Below are 17805 nucleotides of genomic sequence, written 5' to 3'. Positions count from 1 at the left end.
CTGAAGTGAATAGACTTACTGTATAGTGATGAGGTCTTGAACACGACACATCCATTCACCTTTGTGACCTTCTCATTGTCTGTTCAAGAATGGAAGAGTCGAAACTCCCGAATGTAAAAAAATAAATAAATAAAATAAAATGTTTGCAAAAGTAACTTCACTGTGTGACTGTTGCGGCTGGTTATTGCTGCTGTTTGGGATACACCATTGATTCTGGACATTGACCAATCAGTGGTCTGTAATATGTTGCATGATCTTGTAATACCTGTTGAGCTTTGCTGAAACTGCAACAACAACAACAATAACAACAGAAGGAACAACAATAAACAACCTAGTGATAAAAGCGTAGCACCAGATAATTCTATCACAGGAATTGCAAAAAGAAGAGAGTCCAGCCGATTCCGTACAATGCAGTGGAAAGGCAGCTTTCCACATAAGATTTCACAAATGATGACGATTGGTATAATTTAAACTAAAATGACTTCTTATAAATCTGCTTTGGAAGTAGGTTAGTGGAGAGTCGGTGGCTCTGAATTGCCTGTGGTTGAATGTAAATGGTTGGTAAGCCCCAGCCAAAAAAATGTTGAGCCTGGCCCTGCATATTTCAGGTCCTCAGAGCTGCTAGTTTGTGTAACACAGGCCTGAGTGTGAGAGAGAGGGGAAACATGCAGCTGCTCGTATCGCTGGCTCAGTGTTTGTGCTGGTGTCATCCGTGCTGCTTTGAATGCCCTGTCACTAGTAGTGAGGAACATGAGTTGGATATGGTGAAGTCATTTGAATGGGCCTGAATCGATCACTGTTATGAAAATAAGCTCCAGAGACACTAAACACATGAAAAGTGACCTACTATAGTGTCACATCATAGTGGCTGTGATGGAGCCAAGATGTTGCACTTGAACACATCTTCAAGCGCTCCACAGACAGCCAATAGCAAACGGTACATTCCGTATGCTATTGGCTGAAAAAGTCTCTTCCTACCAGCTCAGGCAGACTGTACAAGGTGTCATTTCATTTCCTTCATTATATATATGGGGTCACGATGTACAACAGTAATATTGTCTTAAATGTTTTTGCTTGCAGGTTTTCCATGATTGATTGAATGAAAAATGTATTTATACTATAAATCTTTTCATAAACACCATTAGAAAAGGCCGTATGCATTGGTTAGGTTCGGGGGTTGCATTCTCACTTTCTTAGAAATTACTAAATATTTGGACCAAAAAAAAAAAAAAAGAGTAAAAAAGAATAAAATTAATTCAGATAAATTTTAGTTCAGGTTATTGAAATGCATTTTTCATGTTAACCAGATCTCTCAAAACCTAATTGCCTTGAAAGAATCCTACAGGCAAAATCATTACCATCACAACAGAAAATACACATTTAGATATAATGTAGTTCAGATTTTACGTTTGTCATGTATTTTTGAAATGAAATGAAATGATGAGTCAAAATGAGAATCCGAGTTATCCGCTGGGGACCCCTATGACTCAGAATAGCATCATTGAGACACATCCTGTATGTATTGTCAGGATGTTTCCCTCTGCTTCTCTTACATGTCTACTGTGTTAAACTGTCTTCTCCAATTTAAAGCAATCTCTTTTCAGATCTCTCTGCTATTACAGTCCTCTGATTATTGTTGACCCCGTTGCAAAAAAAATAAAACAGTGTTAAATTAAAGACAATAAACAACAGTATCTTTTTATACTGCATCTAATCGTCGAGGCTACGATCGATCTGTTTGAATTACACAGTTTCAGTTTGAAAACCTCTAATGAGGAACAACTAAATTTAGAAACACAGATTTCAATACCTGGTAAATAATGGAGACTAGTATCTGGAAAGACAAGGAAGGAGTTTTCTTAGACCATTCTTCAGAGAAACGGTTCCTTTTCAAACTCTTCACCTTTTTGAGTGATTTGCTTGTCTTTCTTTCTGTACTTGAACATTAGCCAGCTGATTGACTAGAGTGGGTTTGCTATGCCCTCTCGTGTACTGTGCACACACACACACACACACACACATACACACACACACACACACACGCGCACACACACACACGCACACACACACATGCACACACACACAGACACACACACACACATGCACGCACACACGGGCGCATGCACAGAGTCACAACTCTAATATCTAGTGTGACAAGTTTTTCTAATTTTGCTTTAGAATCTGACACATGTCTCTGACTCCTAAGGTCTTGTCATTCTGTCTCTTATCAGAACTCTTAGAGAAATATCTGCATCTACTGTTAAAATGAAACCGTAAAAGTGCTTCTGTACAGACAGTGCAAAGTCATCAATAAACATTGTAGTCACTAAATAGTTGGACCAATGTTAAAGAGTCGGTGAGTCAATGTTAAAAGTGAATTGCAGTAATTTTGATAAGCATCTGATTCCTATCATGATCAATCAAAATACTCATTCACACAGTGCCATTTGTGATACAATCATCTGTGTTTTATCACTGTATTTCTATAGCTTTTGACAATAATTGATGATGATTTTAAACATTAAAATTTGTTATTTGGATATTCTCAATCTTTTTTTTTTTTGCTTGGCCTAAACTTAAAAGCCCTGAATGCATCAACAGGCTAATAACTGACACATTCACCATTAAAATATCAATCAATCAATCAATCAATCAATCAATCAATCAATCAATCAATCAATCAATCAATCAATCAATCCATCAGCCTTTATTTATGTAGCACTTAATCACATCATCAGACATTTCAAAATGCTTTAACAGACAGAAAGCCAACAGAACCCTCCAGAGCAAGCATAAGCGACGGTGGCGGGGAAAAACTCCATCATTGAGGAAAAAACTCCAGGCAGGACCCAGGCTCTGGAGGGCGGTCAAAGCGTTGACCGGTTTGGTGGAAAAGAAAATAAACTGCATGAGACGTTGACTGTATTTAGGCCTCTTGGGTGAAAGGAGGAATATGAGCAAACCCTAACTAGAAGGCCAGGAGCCTCTGATTCTACCTTCAAGGAGTACCCTACCCTGCCCTAATCTACACTAGCATAACCCTATACCTGTGTGAGCTCACCCTACCCTATCTAACCCTACCCTGTGTAACCCTTCCCTATCTAACCCTACTCTGTCTAACTCTACCCTATCTAACCCTACTCTGTCTAACTCTACCCTATCTAACCCTACTCTGTCTAACTCTACCCTGTCTAACCCTACTGTCTAACCCTGTCTAACCCTAACATGTCTAACCCTAACCCTACCTTAACAAACCTCACCCTATCTAACCCCACCCTTTCAAACCCTATCCTGTCTAACCCTTCCCTATCTAACCCCACTCTGTCTAACTCTACCCTATCTAACCCTACTCTGTCTAACTCTACCCTGTCTAACCCTACTCTGTCTAACCCTACCCTATCTAACCCTAACCTGTCTAACCCTAACCCTACCTTATCAAACCTCATCCTATCTAACCCCACCCTTTCTAACCCTACCCTAACCCTGGATGAATGAAAATAAACATCGAGCATTTGGTTAATGCCACAGAGCACAGCTTTCACCAAGAAACCAAAAACTATTTATCCTCTTCTGTCTGACGACACATGTCCCATACATGAAAGTATTATGTGGAAGTCAACCTTAGCTATGAATGTGAGGTCTAGAACTTTTGAAAAGAAAAACAACAGCAATAAGAATAATTAATGATAATCATACTTATAATAAATTTAATAAGGCACTAGTATTTGATAACCTTTCACCGATTACCCAAAGTTACTCATCACACATCACAAATGAAAGCATTTCATTTTTAGATCTGGACTCAGACATGGAATATTTTTTAAACTCCTTCTGGAACTGCAGCATAAAGTCACAAGACTAAATATTTTTGTAGACTTGAATTAAATTTTGGTGGTCATGTGAGATGGTGTTGTTGAATTCATGATAAACAGGACTCAATCTTTAGCACAACTGATGGTGTTAAATAGACTTTCTAAATTGAAAACTCTGGCATAAAAATTAATATTTGTTTGTATAATTTTTTTGGTCTTGTGTTTCTCCAGGGTCGTCATGTCAAGACAGGCCAACTGGCAGCTATCAAAGTTATGGAAGTTACAGAGGTAAAAGTACATCTGACTGGTTCCCTTTTTATCCATAACCTTTCTTTCCTCCTTCCTCTTTTCTCTCTTCTTTGGTCCCTTTTTGAATTACATACATTTTAAAAACCGAGTGTCTTAACATTGGCAGAACTATTAGGAAAAATACAATTTGACAATGTAAATTAGATGACATACTGACTTTGATATTTGAGAATAGTACGGAAAGTTGACCTGCTTTACTCCACATAGCAGAAAAATATATATACAGTTTGTATGTGAGCATCTCCCATGGGTGTTGAAAGGTCATACATGAAATAACTGTACTGTATATGCGTGCCACTGCAGTAAAAGGAACCTCTATCTGTCTGTATGGTATTAGGTTACCTCTAGAACTGTTCACTCAACTTGAAGGGTGTGTTTCTGTGTGCTCAAGGGAAGGCAGGGTCGAATTTAGTACAATTTGTAGATTTAACATGCTTGATGTTGCACGCATCAAGTTAACCAGGGGCTGGCATGTATGGATGTAAGCAAATTATATTAGATCAGTCACAACTATGGCACCTAGTCCAGATGTCCGCACCTCATCCAAAATAACAAATCTAGGGGTTAAAGCATGAATACTCTGGAGAGTCTGAAACAAAACAAAAATCACCCCTAAATAATCAAAGCATGAAGATGACGTGGATGTGTGACTGTCTGAATGCTCTACAAACAGTCCTGTCGTATCACAGCAGTACATCTGCTCAAATGTTATCAGAGCATGATACATCAGGATTATCATTTCTTTTCCTGTTGAATGAAATGTTCGTCTGTACCTAAGAAAACACTTCCAGTTACAGTTTACAGTATATTAATGGTTTCAGTAGTTATCTTTTTGTTGCCATGATTCAAGCTACATAATTATTAAGAAAAAATGCTGATGCTCCCTTACTGAGCTCTACAGACTTTACCCAACTTCAAATAAGTAGGAGAAGAGTTCTTCGTGCAGCATCAGGGGTGCTACTTCAGTGCTTTTCAGACTGATTTTCTGCCACTGGATGCTGAATATAATGTTGCTGACATTATAACTGCAGCCATTAATTCTTAAGGCTAAGCAAACAATTTCTTCTGAACAAAATGATTGCAATGGACAGTGTTGTAGTCCTCAAAATTTAAAAAAAAAAGGCCAATGAAAGGTTGGAATATTTAATGTCAGCTGTGGTATTCTAGTGATTTTAGGTTTATAGTATGCCTTGTTTTACCGATATGTACTGAAAATTTATGAGAAAATTTATGTGAACCAACTGCTATACATATTTACCTTAAACATACATCTGTTCCTTGGTACAACTCATGTAACAGAGTTTATAATGTTGTTTGGTGAATGTATTTTTTTACATTAATAATTCTTGATTAATTTAAGAAAACAGGAGTTTTATTTTCTGCACATTGTCTCTTCTGCCATTGTTTGGGTAGTTGTCTCCTCTCATTCTAGGATTGGTTACTTTCCTGTTGTCGAGACGTAAGGATTGTCTTTTCTGCAAGACAAACTTACACAGGAAATGCTCAGCTACGATCTGCCTTTTCATTTTCACACACACACATACACATGCGTGCGCGCGCACACACACATACACACACAGAGAAAGCAAGAAGGTGGACAGGCAGTAGGCATTGTGTTTCGGATGGCGGTGAAAGTTCACGCTCTCCTTGTCATCTTGTCTCCTCATGTTCTGTGGAGATTTAAAAGAGGTCACTGACTGAGAGAAGCTCTCTGTGGTTTCCTTTTTTCTGATTAACAACCACATCCTTTTTCTCCACCCCTTCTCCTGCAGTTCAGTGTAAAGACTTGAGTGAATCTGAAAATATTTCTGGGATTTATTAAAAAACAAACAAACAAAAAAAACCCTAAACTTGCTGGATTGCTGCTTCCTGTATGTCTCTCTCTGCCAGCATCTCATTACGCTGACCAACCTTAAATATGTTATGTGGAGAAGTACCAATAGAATTTATGGTCCACAATCCAGATGCAAGATTACCCAGGGGTTGTGTGACTGTCTGATTGGAGACACTGTAAATAAAAGGAAACGTTTTGCCAAAGTTAATCTTGCACCATGAACAAGTTGCCAGCTCATCACAGGGCCGACATTGAGGGACAAACAACCACCTACCCTCATTTTACTGCCTTCAGTCAATTTAGAGTCACCTGTTCACCTCCCCTGCATGGTTTTGGTGGTGGTGGTTGTGTGTGTGTGTGTGGGGGGGTATTTGAACCCAGAACCTTCTAGCTGTGAGGCAACATTGCTACCCACTGCACCGCTATGCCACCCACAACTCTTTCAATATTAAAAAAAACAAAAACGACTCATGCTTTTTTTTCTCTCTCTTTCAATTGATATATTAAAAACAAACTGTTCAAAGCACGCATGTGGCAATGTCAACAAATCAAACAAATCAACATATTTGTCATCGGTGCAGACTGGACTGGAAAGTCTGATAAATAATCTGTTTCTTGCACAGCTTTCATACTTTCAGTCAAGTCAAATGTAAATATTGGATTGCTTTTGCTTCAGAAATGTATGTTTGTATGTTGAAGAACTATTGATTTGAAAAAGCCCTTACCTTGTACCAAGCGGAAATAGTCTGAAATTCATGTTTTTATCATTTCAATTTACAGAACATGTGTTTTAGTAATGCTGTAACTGTTGCTATGTTCAGGAAGAAGAGGAGGAAATAAAACTGGAAATCAACATGTTGAAGAGTTACTCCCACCATAGAAACATTGCCACTTATTATGGAGCTTTTGTAAAGAAAGGTCCTGCTGGACAGGACCACCAACTCTGGGTTTGTCAAACTCTTCCTACTGTTTTTGTTCCACAGTATTGCTATTAATTCCATAAAAAATAGTAATACGTAGTTGCTGCGTTTCAAGATTACAAAATCATCAAGTAGTTCTATTATATTATGTGAATTATTCATATTATAGTCACAACTGTTCTGGCTGTTACTGACAGTATGTGCATGAATGTGTCCATGTAGTTGGTGATGGAGTACTGTGGAGCTGGCTCTGTGACAGATCTGGTAAAGAAGACCAAGGGGAACTGTCTGAAGGAGGACTGGATAGCTTACGTCTGTCGAGAGGTGCTCAGGGTAAGACTGACCTAACTTAACCTAATCCCCTACCAGTATACAGTATGTACAAATTACATGAGTCAGCTTTCTTATAATTAATGAACCCAGAGTTGGGTTGGGCTGCTGTCTCAGAATTCATTTTAGGTTTTTAAATAAATTTCAATATCTATTTCATCTTATTTACAACATTCTTTATTATTCAGCTATTTTTTTTTATTAACTTATCAGTTCAAATTGATATAATCCTGGCTCTAAGCCCTGGAATATTCCGGAATCTCTATTTCCAAATGATGAAATGAAAAGGTCAAACACATCTGTGTGGCCTGCTAGTCCTTAGCAAGCAACAAAGGAGACATTCTAATGAGCAAACAAAAACACTTGACCCTCTTGATCTTGTCTGTCAGTGATATTTCACATGGCACAGACAATACTGGAACAAAATTTGGGGGGAGTTGTTCCTTATCCAATGTGAGGGTCGTACTGCTCGCAGTGCACAAAGGTCAGAGGGATATCGTCCATGTGCAGATTGTAAAGCCCTTTGAGACATTGTTTGTGAATCTGGGCTATATAAAAATAAATAAACTCGAAACTTGAAACTTGCAAAAGAGTGAAAAAGTGATCCTTTGTATATTAATTCAATCAAGATCGATATCAAAGCAGCATCTCAGGACCGTCTATCAAATCAGGAGATCAGCATATACGCCCTAATTTTAAGTCTTTTTTGTAAACTACACGTACAATGTCGCTTTTAATAATCATTTGAAATCTAGGTTAAGCCTGCATAACAGCCACATTAGAAAAGGAAAGGACAGCCGTGTTGATTAAAATCACAGGAACTTCTCCAGTAAATCTGGAGAATAAATCTGGGAGTAAAATACTACAATACCCACCAACTTAAGACATAAAGCTACTCTGCATTGATCCTTTCTTGATAATTATATAAATACTACAATTATTTGGCAATTATTTTTATTTATCGTTTAAATAAATCTGAAAGTGAACGTAGCTCTATTGGTTGTAGTTTTACTTTTTGCTATTCCTGCTCACAGAACTGTTACCCTGACTTTAAAAAAAAAAAAATCCAGGTAAAAGCTACTGGACAGCAAATATTGCTCCTGCAGAAAAAGAACAATTTGAACTTAATCAGAGACTGAAGAGAATGTAAAGGTGTTGTTTGGTCCATGTGCTTCAGCACACTAACACAGATCCCTGCCATTGTATGTGACTGAGCTGCTGAACCCTCAATATTCAATAACACTTTCAGCTTCACAGAACAGAACCGTATCAGCGGTGAGCTGAGGTATTCTTTTACCCCTTTTTAGTTCTGGTAAACAACAGTAGTAATTTGCTTGTGATTCAAACTACGGACTGTGTGAGTTGTTGCTGTTTGAGAGCACACTGTTACTTTTCATGTTGGAGTTTGCCAAAACTTCCGAGAGCAAAATCTAACTGACAGCACTTCTTCATGTTCAGGGATCTTTGTCTCCCTCGTGTTTTTCTCTTGTTACCCAAGGGGAAAAATTGCTCTCATTTCCATTTATATACTTTAAAGGCCATACTAAAACATGTCTCTGAGATGTTATGGTCGGCATTACGAGAGATCACAAGGTCCTGAGAAAGACTCTGGGATGTTTGTTCTTCTTTGTTCTGCGTTGGTGTTTGTAACTTTGGATACAAACTCAGTCACACGAGCAGCACAGTGAGTCCGTTCACACTCCTCTACTCTATATAGTGATGTTATCACGGACAGACAGAACGCGAGGTAATTTTTATGGTAAAAGCATACGAGACAAAGGACCCTGGACTGTCGCCAATGATTTCACTGCTGCCGTCTCCTCATTATTGCAACACAACAGCACACACAAACACACACACATGCATCGAGCAAAGCATGGTGAAGTCATTGTCTGAAATGAGGCTTACTTGCTCTGTTTATTTAAGCTTCTTTGAAGAATACCAATACGCACTCAGACACACACACACACACACACACACACACACACACACACACACACACACACACACACACACACACACACACACACACACACACACACACCACTAGGCCACTCTGCTACCCGATGCAATGCTAGTTCAATAAGCAGTCCTTCAAAATAAGCACACAATGTCACTATTCTTTTCACGAAGTGATTGAGACGCTCATGATGCTGCTGGTCATCTGACTGTCTATGCCTGTATGTATGTGTCTTCCAGGGTCTTTCCCATCTTCACTCCCATCATGTGATTCATAGAGACATAAAGGGACAAAATGTTTTGCTCACAGAGAATGCCGAAGTCAAATTGGGTATGACACATGAACACACGCCCTATGGTTCTCTAGCACATCTGCATTCTTCCAGGAAAACCTGGAAAACAAGCATATAGACATGCATACTTTATTTACAAAAATCACACCATATCAACATATAAAGATTTGTGTTGCCTTTAGACATTGACTTGAAATATATTTTCTAATATATTGCAGTTGATTTTGGAGTGTCGGCACAGCTTGACAAAACAATTGGTCGAAGGAATACATTCATCGGAACTCCCTATTGGATGGCGCCAGAAGTCATTGCCTGTGACGAGAACCCAGAGGCAACATACGACTACAGGGTACTTAAATTCACAGAATATACAAGCTATTTTAGAGATATAGATTATGTCCCAGCAGCAATACTGTTTTTTAAGGTATTGATCATGCGCTGAATGTTAATTTCCTTTACTATACATCATAAGTTGTCATATTGCAATGTTGCAAATAACACAATGTTAGAAGGAGAAAGATACTGTGATGAACTATAATTTAGGCCACATTTGCACATATTTTATTTAAAGTATCTCATACTTAGATCAAATTTAAATATGACTTAATAGACTGTTTACTCTTACACACAGACAGTGTAGCCAATGCAGTGTGTTAGCAGAGCATCAGCTACACACAGCAGTGTTTGCAGATAATATGTTAAGGCATAGTATTATATTTTGTCCAGCAATGACTCTACATTGCTGGATAAGACTCTACATGTCCATTAAAATATAAAGTTGAAAGAAATGCTACAGGATGGGTAAGAGTCCACCCAAGAAAACTACTTGAACAGACTCTATAGAAGCTGTTAGAAAGCTGGTAGAAAGTTAACTTTTTCTTTGGGACTTTGTTGCTGTAATCTGTGGAACTTGACATTCACATGATGAACAAGCAGGTTTACTATTTGACCATGAAGAGGACATTTGTTCTTTGCTTTGTGTTTCATACTGTCTCTCATTTTCAGAGTGACCTATGGTCTTTAGGTATCACTGCTTTAGAGATGGCTGAAGGTGCTCCTCGTAAGTTTGAACTCCACCCAAAACACATTGTTGATCTCTTTGAACACTTCATTTTGTCAGCAAAGCCACTCAGCAATTATTTTATCCCTCTTCTGTGGTTCTTGGCAACTCTTTTCCCACTATCTTTCACTCCCATCCCTTTGACTGTCTTCTATGGACAACTCTCTGTTTGTAGCGCTATGCGACATGCATCCAATGAGAGCACTGTTCCTAATTCCACGGAACCCCCCACCCAAACTGAAATCAAAGAAATGGTAAGCCTAGAAACACGCACACACACACACACACACACACACACACACACACACACACACACACACACACACACACACACACACACACACACACACACACACACACACACACACACACACACACATCAACACATGCAGCAGGATGTAGAGGGCAGTGTTTAGGTTTTCTCCTCTTAAAACAGGACTTGAAAGTGATGTTTGTTGTGGGTTTCATGCTCCACATAGTCAATCAGAATATATCCTGACAGTGTGTTGTTGCAAAGAAGCTGAAAGTTCTAGCATGTTGAGCAGGCAGTGAGATAAAACTTCCACACTGTGATACATTTGGCCTTAATTAAAATGGACACAAAACATTACGTGACTATGCTGCCTCTGGCAGTGTTTATAACGTTAATCAGTATTTGATTCAGAACCCTGCTTTGTCATCTCCTCCCCTCATGTCATTCGTCCTACGTCCTTCTCTTCCATATATGATAAATAAACTCTCTGAGTTGGTGACTGAACCCTTATCTTTCATTCATTACCAGATTAATCAATAGTTAAAGTCTGTAGTGTACAGTGCTTTCCTCAGCAAGACAGCAAGCTGCATCAATCATGGGAAATATTTGTTTCTGCTTTCATTTGAGTTCAGCTGGAGATCTGATGTGATACTGATATGAGCTATGGACCGATCGCTTACTGAAAAAGTAGAAATGCTAACCAAACTATTTTGATTCCATGTTCATATTTACATAAATCACCAAGCCCCTAAGATGGGTCATAATATTTTTAGTCTGTTGTGCCTCAAGCTTAGGAAATTTGATTAGTTTTTTACACTACTTTGTGATTCATTAATGATTCATGATTTTGCTGTTGTAAATATTATTCTAACAACTAGCAATAATTATAATTTATCTATTTGTTACTTTTCTTGTTGCAAAGTTAGAGGACAGATCTTTAAGGCAAGCAAGATAGTATTTCCCACACAAACAGAATAACTGCAGTGTCTGTTATAAACACTAAAGCGTGGACTCTATTATTGAGGAATGGTATCAGATCAGGCGTTATTGACATTCAGTCATTACCATTGGGTTAGAAATTAAATTATGAATCAATGTATTCACAATTGTAGCTGCAAATTAATTGACATGATGTCAGTACTGTATAGATTGTAGTTAATAAATGAGCCCACTCTTGGATTCTTAATGAAATCTACAAATTATAGCTTAATTATTTAAAGGTTATAATAAGTTATTTGGCTCAAACTGACAGTATTTGAATTGGAAATTTTAAAATAAAACAGTTTTACTTAGTTTTTTAATGCTTTTATGTTTTGATTTTGGTTCCCGTTTCCCTGGTTCATTTGTCTTTTAAGGTCAAAGCGCTTTTTGTCCTTCGTCGATCGTTGTCTGGTCAAAAATCATCTGCATCGTCCAACTACTGATGCCCTGTTGAGACACGCCTTCATCAAAGATCTGGCTAATGAGCGACAAATTCGCATTATGCTTAAAGATCACCTGGACAGAACAAGGAAGAAGAGAGAGAAAGGTAAGAAGTTACAACAGGAGCAGATAGGAGAAGGTATTAAGAAACAAGGTTGAGAGACTCAAAAGCTGTTGCCAGGTCAACACAACATGAACAGACATGCAAAACATTGGACAACTGCTTGTAAATATGCACAAACTGCCCAAATGTGATTCAAGCCCTGATTGTAACCAAATAAATAAATATTTTATATCTTTTGCAGTAGGATGGCTGTTGCGCAAGTAGGATAGGTCATTTTCTGTTGTGTCCTTGGCCAAGACACTTCAACCATCTTGCCTACTATCTCAAACTGACTTAAGCTGCTGTATGAATGTGACTGTATGTATGGTGTTGGTTGTAGAGGTTGTTGGTGTAGATTAGCAGTGAGGCCTCTGTCAAGTCTGTGCCAGGGCAGGTGTGATTACAGATGTATGTAGTTTACCACCAGTCACTCCACTAGTGTGACTGCAGAGTGAATGAATGAGGATTTCAGTGTAAGAAAGGAAGAAAGAAAAGAAGATCTGATTTTTAAAAATCACAGAAATCAAAGTTACAAATTAAGCAAACTCATACAACAACAAAAATAGAGATTCACACAAAAAGAGAATTCACATACCAACAAATAAACAATACACAAAATAATAAACTAAACAAATATAGATAAATTAAACCAAACAACCACTGAACACTTCTAACATTAAGTACACACTTAGTGTCTTTATTCATGGTCTGAATCTTGGCTATAAATTTAGAACTGAAACAAAAACTTGCGAGCATATACCACATGTATGTGTGTTCAACTTCATCAAAAGCCTTTTCTTGGCCTATGAAAATAAGACTAATTCTTGTGCCGAATGAATTTGAGAGTTCCAAAATATTCCAAATTACATGGAACGTTTTCCGTGATTAGCTGGAAACCAAGTCTGGTCCACATGATCAACCTGCTCAATCACTTTTCTTCGCTTGTTGGCCAAGACTTTGGAGAGAAGCTAGTAGTCTGTACAGAGGAAGGACACCGGCCGCCATTTCCAGTGGCCTTCTATGAGCCCAGATCTAAATCATATTGAACACTGTGGAAAGAGCTGAAACATGCTATCTGGAGAACACAGCCTTCAAACCTGAGACAACAACAGGAGCTCATGAGGAGTGGGCCAAAATACCTGTTGAGAGGTGCAGAGGTCTTGACAGCTACAGAAATCGTTTAATTGCAGTGATTGCCTCAAAAGGTTGTGCAGCAAAATATTAAGTTATGGGTACTGTCATTTTTGTCCAGGCCTGTTTCATTAGTTTGTTTTTTTAAAATAATTCTGTTGAACAACTTAGGAGTGGAGCTCCAAGATCTTATTTAATGGAGTTCGAATGATCCGGAGAACAGCGTGTAATGAACCCAAAACTACACGGTGGGAACTGGTCAATGCCTTGGAGACAGCTGGAATCAACGTCACAAAGATGACAATAAGTAACACACTACGTCATCATGAGATGAAATCCTGCATTGCCCGAAACAAAAAACATGTAAAGGCCCGTTTTAATTTTGCTTAAGACCACGTGGACGACCCAGAGGAGGATTGGGAGAATGTGATGTGGTCAGATGAGACCAAAATTGAACTTTTGGTTTAAACACCACTCGCTGTGTTTGTAGGAAGAAGAATGCTGAGTTGCATCCCAAGAGCACAATTCCTACTTTGAAGGATAGGGGTGGAAACATCATGCTTGGGGATGCTTTTCTGCAGAAGGGATAGGAAGACTGGTCTGTATCAATGGCAAGATGAATGGGGCCATGTATTGTGACATTTTGGGTAAAAAACTCCTCCTCTCAGTCAGAGAAATGAAGATGAAATCTGGCTGGGTCTTCCAGCATGATAATGATCCAAAGCACACAGCCAGGATAACCAAGGATAGGCTCCATAAAAGGTCTATCAAGGTTCTGGAGTGGCCTAGCCAGTCTCCAGACCTCAACCCAATCAAAAACCTGTGGAGGGGATTAAAACTATTGCCAAGCGACAGCCCTCAAACATCACAGCTCTAGAGAAGATCTGTGCAGAGGAGTGGGCTAAAATACCGACTAAGGTTTGTGTAAACCTGGTCAGGAACTACAGGAACCATTTGACCTCTATCATTGCCAACCAAGGCTACATTACAAAGTATTATAAGTACCTTTTGCTGGCTGGCAATACTTATTGGCCACCCATGTTTAAAAATCATACCATGTGATTTCCTGGATTTTTTTTTTACATTTACATTTTTTTTACACCAACGCTTGGTGTGTACCTATGATGAAAATTATAAACCTCTCATCTTTTTAAATGGGTGAACTTGCAAATTTTTTAGGTTGCCCAATACGTATTGGCCCCACTGTATAACATATAAAATATGTGATTCTTCCATCATACTTCACAGGTTCATTTGGTGAGTTTCAGGCCTTTTAAAAGTAAAATTAGAACAATTAGCATCTACTAGATATTACTGTGGCTATTAGAACTACTAAATATGAGAGTGCATTAACCAAACAGGTGGCACAGCATGTGCTCTGGTTATGGAAAGCACTGCATATCTGCTCATTTGTGGCATGCTGTGAATCAAAACGTTTCATTAGGTTGGCTACATCACCCCCAATTTACACAATTAGCTCTGCTTGGGCTGTTGTTTGCTATGTCTTCACTCATTTGGCTGATATAAACCCATCATTTAGCATGTAATTTTGATGCACTGATACCACTTTTTGTCAGGCAAATTAGAATTAGTTGTGATACATTTGAGTACTTGCCACATAGGCATATCACTATTATTACTTAATACTAACATTACATTTTACTACTGCTTTAGTCAGATTCTACATTTTCTTCGACTGTAACAGTCAATCAGTTGATTCCTCCAACTTATGGCTCAGCAAAACTGAAATAAAAGCCCTTCTTTAACAACAACCAATTGCAGGCTAGCAGGTTCAGCACCTCTCACTGTCTCACTATATTTATGGTTTTGTCCTGGAGCACAAGATGAGCAGAAGTTTTAGAAATGCCTCATGTCTGAATCATAGCCTCAAATGCATCTACTGTTGCTTAGTTAGTATGCAAACTCCAAGCTGCATCATCTGAGGATGAAGAGTAAAAACTTCATCCATCAACTGCGTGGTTAAAGTGATTGGAGACATCGGCTTAGCAATGCACTGTAGATGAAGCACTGTAGATGAAGTCCAAAATGCCATGCAGCAGGCAGCTGATGCAATTTTTCATGGAGATGTGCAGCTTTGCTGGGACAATGTCTGTGATTTAGTAATAACTGAGTTTCGCATATTTGAGATCAACGATGCTGAGAAGATGATGAAATCCGGAACGGATATTTTTTGCTGCTAGCATTAGCAGAGTGCCTTCAACTCATTGCTGTGCTGATTCATTGGGGGGTTTAATCAAATTCCTTGATAGTTGTTTTTGAAAATTTATCAGTGCATTCATCAGTCTGCTTCATGTTTGTCGTCATTACTGACATTTAACATATTTCCACACAGCTGACATTGCAGCTGGCATTCCTCTGCTACTTGTTCAATTAACTGAAGCTAACGTTCTGTTGTTGAAAAGTGAGCCCAGTATCAGATGAATACTTTATACCCAACACACTTATGTTTGGTGTCCATACATTGAAACCTGTCCACTATTCCTACAGCATATTGAGCAGAAACTGTTGAAGACAGAAACTTTTTAAGGAAATGATAGGAGTTCTGATAATGCAGGTCACACATGACAACTGTTTTTTTCTTCCCAACAAACTTTAATATAATACGTGGTTCATCTGCATTGAATATGAAAACATTGAGACAGCCAATTAATGAGATAGTGAAGCGCAGAGAACATAAGTACAGAACTGTAAGTACAGAACTCTGCAGTGTTCAGTTTTGCTAACGTTTAACACAAAAAAACAAGAGAAAGTCTAAAATGTAGGAAGAAAAATAGGCAAAGGCAAGAAGGAAGAGACAAATGAGCATCACAGAATGGAGGATGCTGTGTTCCTCCTGTTCTGTAAATGAATTACACTCAGAATGAGTTCCTTGTGCTGAATATATGATGGTATTCAAACTGGGAAATAAAAGAATGTATGAGAGGTGAAGAGAAAACAGATATTTATGACTGCACTTTTGTGTTTCTCTTGTGGATACCCGACTTGCGTCAATCATGGTATTGTCCATCAGATTCATTCATTTTCTTTTTGGAAGCTAAACGACACTCTATAGGGAAGGACAGCAGACAGACGGAGTCAGTGAGAGAGAGAGAAACTGACCAGAGAAGGAGAGAGAAGCTGAGGGAGGAAGGAAGGAGGAAACAGAATGGCCATCTGGTTCTAATCTTCTGCTAGCTTATAAAAACACACTAATGACTGTTGGACTTTGTGTGTGTGGTTTATTTTGTGTGTATGTATGTGCGTATGTTTGCGTGCAAATGCCACCCTCCAGAGTAACAAAAACAGGTAGTTTAAAATGTCCCTGCAGCAGAAATAAAGAAAAAAATCAATGGTCCAGACAGGATATAAATAGGATGTGTCAGACAAAGACAGCGTATGTTTTTGAGGATGAATTACCTCAAAAAAGGTCCTGTCTTCAGAGCAAAAACAGCAGACATTAACCCTCAAATTATCCCATCTCCTCCAGATCTGGCACAAAAACATGACACACATCGACACTTTCAAACTTGACAGCAGAGCCGTTGAGCATACTTGAAAATGTCTTACAGATGTACAATCAGTCAGTCTTCAACCTCCTTCCAACGCTGTGTCATGTGACCTTTCACCGTGATAACAGTAACATGTGTAACATCATGTAACTGTTCAGAGTTGGTTATAACTACTTCTGCACCATATGTCAGCCAAATGTTGTCATGCTTGACCTGGCTAGCCCATCTTCCTGGCCTGAAGCCCCAGAATGGTGCTGAGTGCTGTTTTCTGTAGGAGTTGTCATGTAATGCCCCAAGACTCTGTAAGACAACTATTTTACAACCTTATAGTTTAAGCTCTTTGATCGTGTATTGAGGAAAACAATACACCCCATGACATCCAAGAACCTCGGTCTCATAAATACTGAACCCACAGTATCACCTGATGGTGTTTCATGAAGGCAGGTTTTAACAATGATAGAGAAGGTGATCAGTTGATCAGCTCAGTTTTTCAGCTCTCATAGCTCAATCATATTGAAAAGTACCCATTAATTACCATTCTATACAAGGGTGTTATTGTTTTTTTGCTTTTCTGATCTAAATTACATTGCAGTGTCCTTGTGTCTTTCTTTCTCCCTTTCTCTCAGAGGGTCCAGAATATGAGTATAGTGGAAGTGAAGAAGAAGAGGATGAGGTGACAGAGGAGGAAGGAGAACCCAGGTAAAAATCTTCTAACATTAGGCATTTATACTTTTGGAAAAGATGTTGCAGCATATTCCCGTATGCAATAGTTCAGAAACCTGTAAACAATGTCAACATTTTCTATCATTGTTGGTATCACCAGTGTCATTTTGAATATTATGAACTCTCTTAATGATTTAGGTCACCTTA

The 17805-nt window shown here is 38.6% G+C and overlaps 1 protein-coding gene across 7 annotated transcripts in view; it reads left to right on the top strand.

Annotated features, from left to right (window-relative positions):
- The window catches only part of si:zfos-2326c3.2 (mitogen-activated protein kinase kinase kinase kinase 4), a 62133-nt gene that overhangs the window by 8689 nt on the left and 35639 nt on the right, over positions 1-17805 (top strand). For 6 of the 7 annotated variants that reach the window (XM_068326058.1, XM_068326059.1, XM_068326057.1 and 3 more), the window contains exons 3-11: positions 4044-4100; positions 6777-6902; positions 7098-7208; positions 9405-9495; positions 9676-9806; positions 10463-10517; positions 10693-10771; positions 12126-12298; positions 17562-17634. In XM_068326058.1, the coding sequence (XP_068182159.1) occupies positions 4044-4100; positions 6777-6902; positions 7098-7208; positions 9405-9495; positions 9676-9806; positions 10463-10517; positions 10693-10771; positions 12126-12298; positions 17562-17634 (896 nt within the window). Of the gene's footprint in view, positions 1-4043; positions 4101-6776; positions 6903-7097; positions 7209-9404; positions 9496-9675; positions 9807-10462; positions 10518-10692; positions 10772-12125; positions 12299-17561; positions 17635-17805 lie in introns of those variants that run through there. The other variant, XM_068326063.1, reaches the window with a different exon arrangement.

The sequence above is a fragment of the Antennarius striatus genome, chromosome 10 (genome assembly GCF_040054535.1).
Source record: "Antennarius striatus isolate MH-2024 chromosome 10, ASM4005453v1, whole genome shotgun sequence".
In the NCBI taxonomy this organism is placed as follows: Eukaryota; Metazoa; Chordata; class Actinopteri; order Lophiiformes; family Antennariidae; genus Antennarius; species Antennarius striatus.
Note: the sequence above shows the minus strand (reverse complement) of the source record. Positions and strands in the feature narration are given on the sequence as shown.